Source organism: Triticum dicoccoides, chromosome 7A (assembly GCF_002162155.2).
Source record: "Triticum dicoccoides isolate Atlit2015 ecotype Zavitan chromosome 7A, WEW_v2.0, whole genome shotgun sequence".
Lineage (NCBI taxonomy): Eukaryota > Viridiplantae > Streptophyta > Magnoliopsida > Poales > Poaceae > Triticum > Triticum dicoccoides.
The window spans coordinates 51,284,400-51,301,027 of NC_041392.1; the positions used below are offsets into that span (position 1 = coordinate 51,284,400).

At 48.2% G+C, this 16,628-nt stretch overlaps 1 protein-coding gene across 1 annotated transcript; it reads left to right on the top strand.

Annotated features, from left to right (window-relative positions):
• Positions 1-5,406: 5,406 nt before the first annotated feature.
• Positions 5,407-15,553, top strand: LOC119330717 (anthocyanidin 5,3-O-glucosyltransferase-like). The gene is made up of 3 exons (XM_037603836.1): positions 5,407-6,713; positions 9,426-9,428; positions 15,451-15,553. Exons 1-3 carry the CDS (start codon positions 5,407-5,409, stop codon positions 15,551-15,553), a joined length of 1,413 nt encoding a protein of 470 aa, XP_037459733.1.
• The last annotated feature ends 1,075 nt before the right edge of the window (positions 15,554-16,628 follow it).

Sequence of the window (16,628 nt, forward strand, 5' to 3'; positions counted from 1 at the left end):
ATGAATGATTATCTCATTTTAACTTGCTGGAGAATGAAAGCATTGTACTAGCTGAATTTGTCTTATCATTCTAAAGAACTTGTTTGTTTTTTGATTGGTTTGTTCATAATATATTGGCCCCAAATTTTTTGATTCTTCTCTTCTAGTTCATGTAACAGGGCAACCGTGGAAGGCATGCTGATAGTTCATATTGTCATTCTGTTAGTCCAGTGTAATGAAGGTCATGGCCTAGTCAAGTATGGTCGCCCATTGAGTCGTGCATATGTTTAATATGATTGGAGCAGGGACCCAGTTTGTGCCGATTGTCACTGCATATGTTTAACAGTGATTCTACTTGTATATGTGTTATTACACTAGTAGAATTTGTACCTTGAGCAGGATCCCAATATTTGTAGAGATTGTAACATTGATTGTCATTGTATACAGATTGATTCTGGTTGCTGTTACTTGAAGTATTTCTTATGTTTTATGTATGTGCTGATTTAAATATTGATTATTTATTTACTGTCAAATCGAAATCAGAAGAAAAAGGCATTGACAAAAGGGGCCCACTTACTAGAACTTGACCATTGGGACCCATCTAACTAGAGGAATTTTTTGAAAAAATAAAAATAAAACTGTCTAGCCGAAAAGGCCACAGCCCAAAAATGAGAAGGCTTAATTGCTGGGCTTGGCCCATCTACCTAGCCAAAATTAATATGAGAAAAAAACATTAATAGGCTGAATTAATGGGCTAGGCCCATGTAGAAAACCGAATTGGACCGGGCTGAATCTTGTGCCACATCAGCTTGCCACGCTGGATGCCTACGTGGCCTGCGGAGGTTGCTAGTGACCAAAACACCACAGTGGACATATTTTGGTCATAAACGTTTGCGACCATTCCAGAAGAAAGGTCGCTATAGTCAGTTTACGACGGCCAGCTTTTGACCTTATGTTTTTGGTCACAAAAAGGTCATAAATGGAAATTTATGACCATTCAGTAACCAATAGTGGTGGTCACAATTTGACATATTTCTTGTAGTGGTTTCTGTTTTTTTACAGCAAGTTCAACAAGACTTTCCCCAAGTCTACCCAACGGTTCTACTTGGCACAAACACTAACTAAACACAAAAAACACAACCAAAACAGAGGCTAAATAATTTATTTATTACTAAACAGGAGCAAAAAGCAAGGAATAAAAATAAAATTGGGTTGCCTCCCAACAAGCGCTATCGTTTAACGCCCCTAGCTAGGCATAAAAGCGAGGATAGATCTAGGTATTGCCATCTTTGGTAGGCAATCCATAAGTGGCTCTCATGATAGTTTCATATGGTAATTTTATTCTCTTTCTAGGAAAGTGTTCCATGCCCTTTCTTAATGGAAATTGAAATTTAATATTCCCTTCCTTCATATCAATAATCGCACCAACCAAGGAAAGGTCTACCAAGAATAATAGGGCAAGAAGGATTGCAATCTATATCAAGAACAATGAAATATACGGGCACATAATTCCTATTTGCAATAGTAAGAACATCATAAATCCTTCCCATAGGTTTCTTAATAGTGGAATCTGCAAGATGCAAGTTTAGAGAGCAATCATCAAAATTACGGAAATCTACCAAATCACACAAAATCTTGGGAATAGTCGGGACACTAGCACCCAAATCACACAAAGCATAAAACTCATGATCTTTAATTTTAATTTTAATAGTTGGTTCCCACTCATCATAGAGTTTTCTAGGGATAGAAACTTTCAACTCAAGTTTTTCTTCATAAGATTGCATCAAGGCATCAACAATATGTTCAGTGAAAGCTTTATTTCGACTATAAGCATGTGGAGAATTTAGCACGGATTGCAACAAGGAAATACAATCAATCAAAGAGCAACTTTCATAATTAAATTCCTTGAAATCCAATATAGTGGGTTTAGCAACATCTAGATTTTTATTTCTTTCAATCCCACTTTCATCAATTTCATCATTAAGATCTAAATACTCCGAATTTTTAGAACGCCTTCTAGGTAAAGGAAGATCATATTCAGTTTCATCAAGATTCATATTGCAAAACAAAGATTTAATAGGGGACACATCAATAACTTTTAGATCTTCATCTTGATTTTCATAGGAATTGGAGGAACACGCTTTAATAAAGGCATCTTTGGAAGCACGCATCCTAGCGGTTCTTTCCTTGCACTCATCAATGGAAATTCTCATGGCTTTGAGAGAATCATTGATATCATGCTTAGGAGGAATAGATCTAAGCTTTAAAGAATCAACCTCAAGAGAAATTCTATCAACGTTCCTAGCCAGATCATCAACTTTAAGCAATTTCTCTTCAAGCAAAGCATTAAAATTCTTTTGTGAATTCATAAACTCTTTAACACTATTCTCAAATTCAGAGGGCATCTTATTATAATTTCCATAAGAGTTGTTATAGGAATTCCCATAATTATTAGAAGGATTACTAGGATATGGCCTAGGATTAAAATTCCCTCTATAAGTGTTGTTACCAAAATTATTCCTACCAACAAAATTCACATCCATAGATTCATTTTTATTCTCAATCAAAGTAGACAAAGGAATATCGTTAGGATCAGAAGAAACACTCTTAGTAGCAAATAATTTCATAAGTTCATCCATCTTTCCACTCAAAACATTGATTTCTTCTATCGCATGCACTTTTTTATTAGAAGATCTTTCAATATGCCATTGAGAATAATTAACCATAATATTATATAGGAGTTTACTAGCATCTCCTAAAGTGATTTCCATCAAAGTGCCTCCCGTGGCCGAATTTAAAAGATTTCTAGAAGCAAAATTCAATCCGGCATAAAAATTTTGTATAATCATCCACAAATTCAAACCATGAGTAGGGCAATTACGTATCATTAATTTCATTCTCTCCCAAGCTTGTGCAACATGTTCATGATCAAGTTGTTTAAAGTTCATAATATCGTTTCTAAGAGAGATGATCTTAGCGGGAGGAAAATACTTAGAGATAAAAGCATCTTTGCACTTGTTCCATGAATCAATAATATTCTTAGGCAAAGACGAAAACCAAGCTTTAGCACGATCTCTAAGCGAAAAAGGAAATAGCTTCAATTTAACGACATCATTATTGAAATATTTTTTCTTTTGCATATTACATAAATCAACGAAGCTATTCAGATGAATAGCGGCATCTTCACTACGAAGGCCGGCGAATTGATCTTTCATAACAAGATTCAACAAAGCAGTATTAATTTCACAAGATTGAGCATCGGTAGGAGGAGCAATCGGAGTGCTAAGGAAATCAATATTATTGGTATTGGTGAAGTCACACAATTTGGTAGTATCTTAAGCCATCGCGACAAACAAGCAATCTAACACACGAGCAAACAAAAAGAAAGCGGGCAAAAGAGGCAAATAGAGAGGGAGGATAGAGAGAGAAGGCGAATAAAACGGCAAGGGTGAAGTGGGGGAGAGGAAAACGAGAGGCAAATGGAAAATAATGTAATGCGAGAGATAGGGATTGTGATGGGTACTTGGGTTGACTTTTTGTGTAGACTCCCCGGCAACGGCGCCAGAAATCCTTCTTGCTACGTCTTGAGCTCACGTTGGTTTTCCCCGAAGAGGAAGGGATGATGCAGCAGAGTAGCGTAAGTATTTCCCTCAATTTTTGAGAACCAAGGTATCAATCCAGTAGGAGGCCATGCTCAAGTCCCTCGTACCTGCACAGAACGATAGCTACTTGCAACCAACGCGATTACGGGTTGTCAATTCCTTCACGGTCACTTACGAGAGTGAGATCTGATAGATATAATATTTTTGGTATTTTTCGTATAAAGATGCAAAGTAAAAAGTAAAGGCAAAGTAAAAAAGCAAAGCAAGATTAAAGTAATGGAGATTGATATGATGAGAATAGACCCGGGGGCCATAGGTTTCACTAGTGGCTTCTCTCCAGAGTATAAGTATTCTATGGTGGGTGAACAAATTACTGTTGAGTAATTGACATAATTGAGCATAGTTATGAGAATATCTAGGCATGATCATGTATATAGGCATCACGTCCGTGACAAGTAGATCGAAACGATTCAGCATCTACTACTATTACACCACTCATCGACCGCTATCCAGCATGCATCTAGAGTATTAAGTTAAAAACAGAGTAACGCCTTAAGCAAGATGACATGATGTAGAGAGATAAATTCATGCAATATGAAATAAAGCCCATCTTCTTATCCTTGATGGCAACGATGCAATACGGGCCTTGCTGCCCCTTCTGTCACTGGGTAAGGACACCGCAAGATTGAACCCAAAGCTAAGCACTTCTCCCATGGCAAGAACTACCAGTCTAGTTGGCCAAACCAAACGGATAATTCGAAGAGACTTGCAAAGATAACCAATCATACATAAAAGAATTAAGAGAAGATTCAAATATTATTCATAGATAGACTTGATCATAAACCCACAATTCATCGGCCTCAACAAACACACCGTAAAAAGAATATTACATCGAATAGATCTCCACAAGAGAGGGGGGAGAACTTTGTATTGAGATTCAAAGAGAGAGAAGAAGCCATCTAGCTACTAACTATGGACCCGAAGGTCTGAGGTAAACTACTCACACTTCATTGGAGAGGCTAAGATGATGTAGAAGCCCTTCATGATGACGGCCCTCTTCCGGTGGAGCTCCGTAACAGGCCCCAAGATGGGATCTCGTGGATACAGAAAGTTGCGGTGGTGGAATTAGGTTTTTGGCTCATGTTCTGATCGTTTGGGGGTACGTGTGTATATATAGGAGGAAGAAGTACGTCGGTGGAGCTCCGAGGGGCCCACGAGGCAGGGGGCGCACCCTAGGGGGGGTGCGCCCCCCACCCTCGTGACCGCCTCTTTTGTTCCTTGGAGCGGGGTCCAAGTCTCCTGGATCACATTCGGTGAGAAAATCACGTTCCCGAAGGTTTTATTCCGTTTGGACTTCGTTTGATATTCCGTTTCTTTGAAACACTGAAATAGGCAAAAAACAGCAATTCTGGGCTGGGCCTCCGGTTAATAGGTTAGTCCCAAAAATAATATAAAAATGGAAAATAAAGCCCAATATAGTCCAAAATAGTAGATAATATAGCATGGAGCAATCAAAAATTATAGATACGTTGGAGACGTATCAATGCGCCATTAGTATGTTTGGAAAAATGAAAAAAGAAGTTTTTGTTACTAGTGGCGCACCATGTGTCTGGTGCGCCATTAGTGTCTTCCACACTAATTAATGACGCACCAGCACATGGTGCGCCATAGTATTTAGAAGTGGCGCACCACGTGTCTGGTGCGCCATTAGTGTCAGTTTCATCTATAGCCCTTTTCCTAGTAGTGTCTTGTTCGCCATCTCCATCCGCACCACACACTCGAAAGCAAAGCCTACACAGCAACCTATCATCGCCGTTCGTGATCGATGGACGCCGCCACAACCACCAGGAAGCAGGTGGTACTATACCCGGCGCCTGGCCTGGGCCACCTGGTCTCCATGGCCGAGCTTGGCAAAATCCTGGCTGCTCGTGGCCTCGCCGTCACCGTCATCATCATCAAGCCACCGTATGACACGGGCGCCATCGGGCCTTTCCTGGCCGGCGTCACCGCGGCCAACCCCTCCATCTCCTTCCACTGCCTCCCGCCGGTGGAGCTCCCGCTTGTCGACTCCGTCCACCTTGAGGTGGTGACCTTCGAGGCCGCCCGCACCTCTAATCCGCAGCTCCGTGACTTCCTGGCCGGCGCCTCCCCGGCCATCCTGGTGGTGGACTTCTTCTGCAGTGTCACCGTGGATGTCGCCACGGAGCTCGACATCCCTGCCTACTACTTCTTCACATGCTGCACTGAGACTCTGGCCATTTTCTTGTACCTCCCGGTGCTGCACGCTCAGAGCACCGCCAGCTTTCGAGACATGGGTGACGAGCTCGTGCACGTGACAGGAATCCCCTCGTTTCCGGCAACGCACTGCTTCAAGCCACTCATGGATCGTGACGACGCGACATACAGAGCTTTCCTAAGGGTCTCCTCCTACCTCTGTTGCTCCCAGGGCATCATCGTCAACACCTTCCGCTCGCTGGAGCAGCGCGCCGTGGACGCCATCAGTGCCGGCCTCTGCACACCACCCGACCTCCCGACGCCCCCTGTCTACTGCATCGGGCCGCTGATCAAGTCGGAGGAGGTGGGTGTGAAGCACGGCCAAGAGTGCCTGGCATGGCTAGACACACAGCCCAAGGCCATCTTGGTGTTCCTCTGCTTCGGCAGCCGCAGCCTATTCAACGCAAATCAAACCAGAGAGCTGGCCATTGGTCTGGAGGCGAGTGGCAAAAGGTTCTTGTGGGTTGTGCGGAGCCCGCCCAGGGACATTGACGACCCGGCGAAGAAGCTGGACAAGTTGCTGGAGCCGGACCTCGAGGCTCTCCTCCTAGAGGGCTTCCTGGAGCGGACCAAGGGCACGGGTCTCGTCGTCAAGTCATGGGCGCCGCAGTGTTACGTGCTGGCGCATGATGCAGTAGGTGCCTTTGTGATGCACTATGGGTGGAACTCCGTGCTAGAGACGCTCATGGCCGGCGTGCCCATGCTGGCCTGGCCACTCTACGCGGAGCAACGGGTTAACAGAGTGTTCCTGGAGAAAGAATTGGGTCTGGCCGTGGCGGTGGAAGGGTACGAAAAGGAGGCGGTCCAGGCCAATGAAGTGGCGTCCAAGGTGAGGTGGATGATAGAGTCTGACGGCGGGTGAGGGAGTCCTGGATTAGGGGGTCTCCGGACAGCCGGACTATATCCTTCGGCCAGACTATTGGACTATGAAGATACAAGATTGAAGACTTCGTCTCGTGTCCGGATGGGACTCTACTTGGCGTGGAAGGCAAGCTAGGCAATACGGATATGCATATCTCCTCCTTTGTAACCGACCTTGTGTAACCCTAGCCCTCTTCGGTGTCTATATAAACCGGAGGGTTTTAGTCCGTAGGACAACATACAATCATACCATAGGCTAGCTTCTAGGGTTTAGCCTCTCTGATCTCGTGGTAGATCTACTCTTGTACTACCCATATCATCAATATTAATCAAGCAGGACGTAGGGTTTTACCTCCATCAAGAGGGCCCGAACCTAGGTAAAACATCGTGTTCCCTGCCTCCTGTTACCATCCGCCTTAGACGCACAGTTCGGGACCCCCTACCCAAGATCCGCCGGTTTTGACACCGACATTGGTGCTTTCATTGAGAGTTCCTCTGTGTCGTCGTCGTTAGACTTGATGGCTCCTTCTATCATCGTTAGAGATGCAGTCCAGGGTGAGACTTTTCTCCCCGGACAGATTTTTGTATTCGACGGCTTTGCACTGCGGGCCAATTCGCTTGGCCATCTGGTCAGGTTTGGAAGCTTAAACTACATGGCCGATATCCGCGGAGACTTGATCTTCGACGAATTCGAGCCTCTGCCTTGTGCGTCACGCGGTCATGATGAGTACGATTTAGCTCTACCATCCGACAGTGTTCAGGAGATCGCATCGGCAGCCGCTCCGGCCCTCAATTCGAAGCCAGTTGCGCCGTCCATGGACGGGTGGATGGACCCCGCCACGGAGGCCTTACCCTCATCGGCGATGGAGCCGAACATCGACCTTACTCTGCACGAGAGCCGTGTTGACAAACTGCCGGATCTCTCTCCGGCCATGGACTCCGAACCGCCTACGCCCATTCCTAGCGAACCCGATTGTGCTTCGATCATGGAGTTTACCTCCGCGGATATTTTCCAGCAATCGCCCTTTGGCAACATACTGAACTCATTAAGGTCTCTCTCCTAGTCAGGAGGATCCTGGCCGAACTATGTCCGGCAGGATTGGGATGCGGACGACGAAGAAATTCGCGGCCCGCCCACCACCCATTTAGTAGCCACTCTCGATGACTTAACCGACATGCTTGACTTTGACTCCGAAGACATCGACGGTATGGACAATGATGTGGGAGACGAAGATGAACCACTGCCCACAGGGCACTAGACAACCACCTCATCATACGATATATACATGGTGGACACACCCAAAGAAGGCAATGGCGACGAGACAATGGAGGATGACCCCTCCAAGAAGCAACCCAAGTGCCAACGTTAGCGGCACCGCTCTAAGTCCCGACAAAGCAAAAGTGGTGATACCGGCACAGGAGATAATAACACTCTGGATAGTGCCGAAGATAACAACAATCCCCTCCAGCAAGATTTAGAGCAGGAGGATGGAGGAGCCAGCCCTCCTGAGAGAGCGGCAGATGGAGAAGCGGAGGATGATAATTACATGCCCCCCTCCGAAGACGAGGCAAGCCTCGGTGATGACGAATTCGTCGTGCCAGAGGATCCCGTCGAACAAGAGCGCTTCAAGCGCCGGCTTATAGCCACAGCAAATAGCCTTAAGAAAAAGCAGCAGCAGTAGCTTCAAGCTGATCAAGATCTGCTAGCTGACAGATAGACTGAAGCCCTCGCAGCCGAGGAATATAAACCCGAGTGCCCCTCCAAGAGTTACCCAAAATGCAGGTTGCTACCCTGACTGGAGGAAGAAGCGTATGACACGGCTGATCGGCCACCTCGTGGCCATGATAGAGAGGCATTCCAGCCAAAAACTCAGCCTGCACCCCAACGCCATTCAAATAAAAAGGCATGGGGAAATACGCCAGACCTGCGAGACGTATTGGAGGACAAAGCAAAACATGCAAGATCGATCTACGTATCATGAGGGCGCGCCACTATGCGAGACGATAAACGTCACGCCGGATACAGTAAAAGTCAATCTGGCTGGGCCGAACACAACGGGCAAGACCCATTCGAGCTACATCACGATATAGCCCAATACAGAGGCGTTGCACACCCCCTATGCTTCACAGACGAAGTAATGGATCATCAAATCCCAGAGGGTTTCAAACCCGTAAATATTGAATCATACGACGGCACAACAGATCCTGCGGTATGGATCGAGGATTTCCTCCTCCACATCCACATGGCACGCGGCAATGACTTACACGCCATCAAATACCTCCCACTAAAGCTCAAAGGACCAGCGCGGCATTGGCTTAACAGCTTGCCAGCAGAGTCCATTAGCTGTTGGGAAGATCTGAAAGCCGCATTCCTCGACAACTTTCAGGGCACTTATGTGCGACCACCAGACGCCGATGACTTGAGCTACATAATTCAGCAGCCAGAATAATCGGCCAGGCAATTCTGGACACGGTTCCTAACAAAGAAAAATCAAATCATCGACTGTCCGGGTGCAGAGGCCCTAGCAGCCTTCAAGCATAACATCCGCGACGAGTGGCTTGCCCGGCACCTTGGACAGGAAAAGCCGAAATCTATGGCAGCCCTCACAATGCTCATGACCCGCTTTTGTGCGGGAGAAGACAGTTGGCTGGCTCGCAGTAACAACATATCAAAAACCATGGTACTTTGGATACCAAGGACTGCAATAGCAGGTCACATCGCAACAAACATAAGCGCCGCATTAACAGCGATAATACTGAGGATACGGCAGTCAATGCCGGATTCAAAGGCTCTAAACCCGGTCAGCGGAAAAAGCCATTTAAAAGAAGCACTCCGGGCCCGTCCAGTTTGGACCGCATACTCGATCGCTCGTGTCAAATACACGGTACCCCTGACAAGCCATCCAACCACACCAACAGGGAATGCTGGGTATTCAAGCAGGCCGGCAAGTTAATTGCCGAAGATAAAGATAAAGGGTCACACAGCGATGACAAAGAGGAGCCCCGGTAGCCGAACACCGGAGGACAGAAGAGGTTCCCCCCACAAGTGCGGATGGTGAACATGATATACGCAACCCACATCCCCAAGAGGGAGCGGAAGCGTGCGCTCAGGGACGTATATGCGTTGGAGCCAGTCGCCCCAAAGTTCAACCCATGGTCCTCCTATCCGATCACCTTCGATCGTAGGGACCACCCCACTAGTATCCGTCATGGCGGATTCGCCGCACTGGTCCTAGACCCAATCATTGACGGATTTCACCTCACTCGAGTCCTTATGGATGGCGGCAGCAGCCTGAACATGCTTTATCAGGACATAGTGCGCAAAATGGGTATAGACCCCTCAAGGATCAAACCCGCAAAAACGACCTTTAAAGGCGTCATTCCAGGTGTAGAGGCCCATTGCACAGGCTCAATTACACTGGAAGTGGTCTTCGGATCCCCGGATAACTTCCGAAGCGAAGAATTAATCTCCGATATAGTCCCGTTCCGCAGTGGTTATCATGCACTGCTCGGGCGAACCGCATTTGCGAGATTCAATGCGGTACCGCATTATGCATACCTCAAGCTCAAGATGCCAGGACCTCCTGGGGTTATTACAGTTAATGGAAACCACTGTTCAAGATATCTTCTGATATTCCGATAAATCGGCTGATTTATCGCTTACTGTTGTCTGACCGATAAGATAAATCGGCCGATAAATTAGCAGATATGGCGATAAATCATCCGATATGCCGATAAACTGGCCGATTTACCCCTTATCTTGGGTCGATCGATAAGTTCCCGATAAGCGATATCCCCAATATTGATGGAAACACAGAGCGCTCTCTCCGAACGGAGGAGCACACTGCGGCCCTCGCAGCAGAAGCGCAAAGCAGCCTCTCAAGGCAATCCACCAGTTCGACATTTCAAGACCCGGACACCTTCAAGCGTGCTCGGAGTAATCGGTAACTAGACCGCCTGGCATGATCTGAGCTCGCGCAGCAATGCGGCCCCCACCCCAGTCCCAGCCAAGCGGCGAAATCCATTCCACGCGTACATAATTATGCATTAAAAATACCATGGGCACATGTGAGGAGGGGGGCACAACTACGGCACGCCCCAAGAGGCGGCCTAAACAGCACTAGGGGCTTCCCGCTTTGTTATTTTTCTCTTTCAGGACTTTAATCTCTGGAAACCTTGTCCGGCAGCATGATTGCCGAACACATGATGCAGCAACCAAGAGAGGCAGAAAGCTACGTCACACCACGGAACTCCCAGGTGGATTACGATAACGAGTGAAATATTTGCTTTAATACTATTCCTCAGCTTGCCCTTGGAAGGGACATAGTGCTACTTTTTGCTTATCGAACTATCTGTATCATTCTTCTTTAACGCATCTATTTGAATAAACAATGCATAGCATTAAGACTATTATTGCATTCTTCTTTTTCATATATGTGTTCCTTAATGACACCTTGCAACCGTACACTTTGGTACGGCCAATACACCAGGGGCTTAAGTACCCCACAATGCGGTGTGAGAAGTCCGAACACTTTCACAAGTGCGGCACCCCGAACTTATAGCATTATATGCATCAGCTCCAAATCATGTCTTTGGTCAAATGTTGGGTTTGCCCGGCTCCTATGTTTTGGTACCTTACGTTCCGCCCTATCGGCTAAGGTAGCGCTAGGAGAACTACTGTGATTGTGCCCTGGTTCTGCTAGGCTAAGCACCTCAGTAGAGAAAGCTAAAACTGACTGTCAAGATAAGGCGAGAGACTGGTCGCTGTTCGGCGAGGTTTCGAGTCCTTAAAGACTTATGCCGCTTAGAGTGAGGAGCCGGTCCTATTCGGCTTAAAGGCGTGTATCGCGCCCCGAATTCGGCCTTCCGAATACCAGGGGCTTCGCCGAAATTTAAAATTATAGAATTCTATGGCTAAGTGAGAGTGATAAAGCATTATTAGTCTGGTTGCCTTGTTCGCTGTGCTGAGCACCTCCCTCGAAGGACCCAAACATGGGAACAAGAGTGCTCAGGTTTATCCCGAACACCCCAGCACTCGCGGCATGGGGCAGAAGCCGAGGACTAGCCATCTCTCAGATTGGATAAACAGCCAAACAGAAGGTAATATTTTAAATTCAAACAAGCGTTGCATAGCGCATATGAAACAAGTTTTCATCATACAGGATCACACGAGCAAGTCTACTCAAATATTACATCCTTTGAACATTTGTCCGCTACAAGACGGGCACCCTTCAGGACACCCTCATAATAAATTTTGAGGGTGCGATGCTCCTTACCCTGCAGTGGTCCTTCCTTGGTCAGCTTCACGGCGTCTAGCTTAGCCCATTGCACCTTCACACGGGCGAAAGCCCAGCGTGCACCTTCAATACAGAAGGACCGCTTGACAACTTCCGGCCGTGGGCAGGCATCCACTAGCCGCCTCACCAGGCCGAAGTAGCTGTTCGGAAGGGCGTCGCTAGGCCACAGCCGGACTATAAAGCCCTTCATGGCCTGTTCGGCCGCCTTGTGTAGCTCGACCAGCTGCTTCAGCTGGTCGCTCATAGGCACCGGGTGTTCGATCCCAATATACTGAGACCAGAACAGCTTCTCCGTTGAGCTTCCCTCCTCGGTCTGGTAAAATTATGCAGCATCTGACACGCTGCGGGGCAAGTCTGCGAATGCTCCTGGAGAGCTCCGGATTCGGGTAAGTAACAGGTAATTTACTTTCACATGCTTGCTTTGCATATAGAATGCCTTACCTGCCGCTATCTTCTTCATCGCATCAATCTCCTGGAGGGCCTTCTGGGCTTCAGCCTTGGCATTTTTCGCGCTCTCGAGGGCCGCGGAAAGCTCAGACTCTCGCGTCTTCGAGTCAAGCTCCAACGCCTCGTGCTTTGCCACGAGAGCCTGGAGCTCTTGCTGCACCTCGCCCACCCGAGCCTCTTGCCTTTCCCGCTCGGTGCGCTCCTTGGCCGCTTTGTCTTCGGCCTCGGATAGCGCTTGCTTCAGGGACGCCACCTCGGTCGTGGCCCCTGACAAATATAAGATGATCTTGTCATTTTGCAATCGCGTCTTCTTTTATATATACATATCTATAGACAGGGTATTACTTACCCTTATTCTCCTCGAGCTGCCTCTTGGCAAGGCCGAGCTCTTTCTTGGACCCCTCGAGGTCCTGCTTCAGTGTGGCGACCTCCGCAGTCAGTGCGGCTGAGGCCAGCAGCGAAGCCTGCATATGCACATAGACACACTTATGTTAGACTCCTGCGGTATTATTTGATCATCTATTCGGCTTTTCTTTTCGAACACCGAACAGAGCATCACAGGCTACTGTCTATGCGGTAATATTTTTCCTATATTCTAAACACTTACCTCAAAGCCTATTAGAAGGCTGGCACAGGCTTCAGTCAATCCGCTCTTGGCGGACTGAACCTTCTGGACCACCGCACTCATAATAGTACGGTGCTCCTCGTCGATGGAAGCGCTGTGAAGCGCTTCCAGCAGATTGTTCGGCGCCTCTGGATGGACAGAGGTCACCGGCACAGGCGTCTCGCCCCTCTTAGAAGGAGGTCGCCTGCCCGAGTCTGGAACTGCTGGAGGTTCCGGCGCGGTGTTCGGCTGAGGGCCGAACTCGGGGCCCTCAGGGGCCTTGTCCCCTCGGCTCCCGGAGTCCGGAAGGTCGCCTTGAGGCGCCTCCGGGACTATCTCCCCTCGACCCGGTGCCTCTTGAGACAACACCTCGGCGTCGTCCGCAGGGCAAGGGGAGGTGGCGGTCGGAAGTGGATCGCTATCCATATCCGACGAGCCCAGGGAGCCGTCCGACGATACATCGATACGGGCTCGTGGCGGCCTGCATAATCATATTCGGCGTTAGGAAAAGCAGTGCGACAAAGGAATGCTATGAGTTACTCTAGTATCCGAATACTCACGACCTCCCTAGGGGCTTGGCCCTAGGCAACCACTCGTCTTCGCCTTCGGCGGCGGCGGTGGAGCTGTCCGGAAGGAGAATCCTTTCCTTCTTGGACCCTTCGACCCCCCAGTTGGGTAAGGAACATTACCCTCTCATTGTTGGCGCAGCTCTCTCTCGCGTAGCTGGAGGTAGATGAAGGAGTACAAGCAGATAGGTTTGGTGGCCAGCCTCACACACAGCCTCGGCCTTTTCTCACTTCTATTCTCCTGGCACTTTCAAGCAAACATGATACAACTCTTAAGTAGCAGGCTCACGCATGCGTAGCCGGCCCGTCATGCTAGCCACTAACTGAATGACCCACACGACCTAGCATGCAGCGAACGAGACCACGATCTAACTACCAGCTAACTCCATGCACACGCAACGCGCTCCCACGCGCACACCGCGTCCGCCGGGAACAGAACTGCCAATGCATCTAGCTAGCTAACGTGACTGTACCATCACGCCATACACTCACACACGCCACATATTTGCTGCGTCCCACCCGTCCCGTGCGCACCCGACACGCCCGACGAACCCGACACCATCAGTGCGTCCCGCATGTCCCGCGCGCATCCGACGCGCCCGACGAGCCCGACCACACCACGCCGACGTGGCTTATTCCAACACTCATGGGGCCTGGGTGGGGATGAGCTGCCCCTCATCTGGGAGCCGGTGCGCGATGTCGTCGGGCAGGTATCCGGCTCTCCTCAGCTTCTTGATGTGTCCCTCCGTGACGGAGGAGACCATCCACCTGCCTCCCGCTCCGGATATGGTTGGAGAAGGTTAAGGTGGGAAGTGCGGACTTGGGCGCTGGAGCTCGAGTGTGCGAAAATGGGTGAGCAAAGGAGGAAGAAGGCGTGGATGAAAAGGTGAATCCTTATCCCTTTATATGGGCGGACGAAACTAAGCGTTCCCACTAGCCTGGTAAAACTCGCTTATCCCCCAAGCGTCGTAATCGATGGCGCGGTTGGGTTACCCACACCTGTATTGATGAGTATCCCGTGATAAGGGGACACGATCTCTGCTTTGACAAGACGTGTCAAAAAACTGCCTCGCGTTATGTGCGGGGCTAGTTAAAGGAAACGGTTCGAATAATCACCGGGCCATGACATAATGTCGTGTTGCCAAGACGTGTCAGCAGATTAGATTTGTGGAAGTGTTATTCTCTCTACGGTGGTATGTGGAACTTATTTTGCAGGGTCGGACACTATCCTTGTATTCAAATTCTTCCGTGGTGTATTCGGAGGAAGAACCCGCCTTGCAATACCGAAGACAATACTGCGCGTCGGACTCATCATCATTGAAGCCTGGTTCAGGGGCTACTGAGGGAGTCCTGGATTAGGGGGTCTCCGGACAGCCGGACTATATCCTTTGGCCGGACTATTGGACTATGAAGATATAAGATTGAAGACTTTGTCTCGTGTCCGGATGGGACTCTACTTGGCGTGGAAGGCAAGCTAGGCAATACGGATATGCATATCTCCTCCTTTGTAACCGACCTTGTGTAACCCTAGCCCTCTCCGGTGTCTATATAAACCGGAGGGTTTTAGTCCGTAGGACAACATACAATCATACCATAGGCTAGCTTCTAGGATTTAGCCTCTCTGATCTCGTGGTAGATCTACTCTTGTACTACCCATATCATCAATATTAATCAAGCAGGACGTAGGGTTTTACCTTCATCAAGAGGGCCTGAACCTGGGTAAAACATCGTGTTCCCTGCCTCCTGTTACCATCCGCCTTAGACGCACAGTTTGGGACCCCCTACTCGAGATCTGCCGGTTTTGACACCGACAACGGGAGGGTGCTCCGGGAGCGGACCTTGGCGGCCATGCGGCTGGGCAAGGAGGCGCTGCTCCCGGGCGGGGAGTCGGTTGTGACCTTAACACAACTGGTGGAGAGCTAGATGGCTTCACCTTCACATGGGAGATGAGATCACGAGGTGACCTCGATTGCGCGCCTCTCGTTGATGTTCAAGAAGAAAGGCCATAGTGATCTCTAAGGCTGCCTGTAATAGGAGTATCATATCTAGAGCCTGTTCGGACTCCATCCTGCTTTCCAACTCCGCTCCAGAGCGAAGCAACATGCAGTGTTAATTTGAGGAGCTGCTAATATGGTACTCCGCACGCTCAGCTTCCGAGTGGAGGAGTGGAGGGATACCGAACACAGCCCTAGTACCATTGTATGTCAACTAGGGAATTTCGATGAGGTGGCACAGATTTAAGTGAAGAAAGAGATGGCCGAGTACCATATTATGATACCGTATCATAATAAATATTGTACTACCATGTGTCTTGCATGATAATAAATAAAGTCATCTATGATATTCATATATTATGATACTAGCTCCGTCCGAGTTTATTGGTCCTCTTCATATTCATATATTATAAAGGGAGGTCTGGAGGGGTATGCTACTCGGGTGTGTCTAGCTATTTTGCATGGATTTCCTCCTTTCCTGGTTGGTCGCGAGTTTTGCATCGAAGCGTCCATATCGTGCATAAAAAAAGGATAGATTTTGGCAGATTTTCGTAGGGGAGTTGCCATGCCATGAGTTTGTTTACGATGCGATCTGGGCGGTTGACACGTACTGATTTTACGGAATTAGGCGGCACCGCCTTACGTGTAGGTTTCTTTATTCTTTGGTGTTCTTTCTCTTTACAGAGTGTTGTAGAGCGAAAGCAAAAGAGACAAATGAAAAGTACAAATGATGCACAGAGGATGGCAAATCAACATAGCGAAAACAGAATCTTGCAGCGACAAAGCATGTAGATGTATCTACATATATAACGCATGTCCACATTTCTCTACGAACGGTTCATCGGTTATACATGTGAAGCGAGTGCTGGCGTGCCCCTCCAAGATTATAACGCCTGTCCACATTTCTCTACTAACGGTTCATCGGTTATACATGTGAAGCGAGTGCTGGCGTGCCCCTCCAAGATAATAACGCCTGTCCACATTTCTGTACGAACGGTTCATCA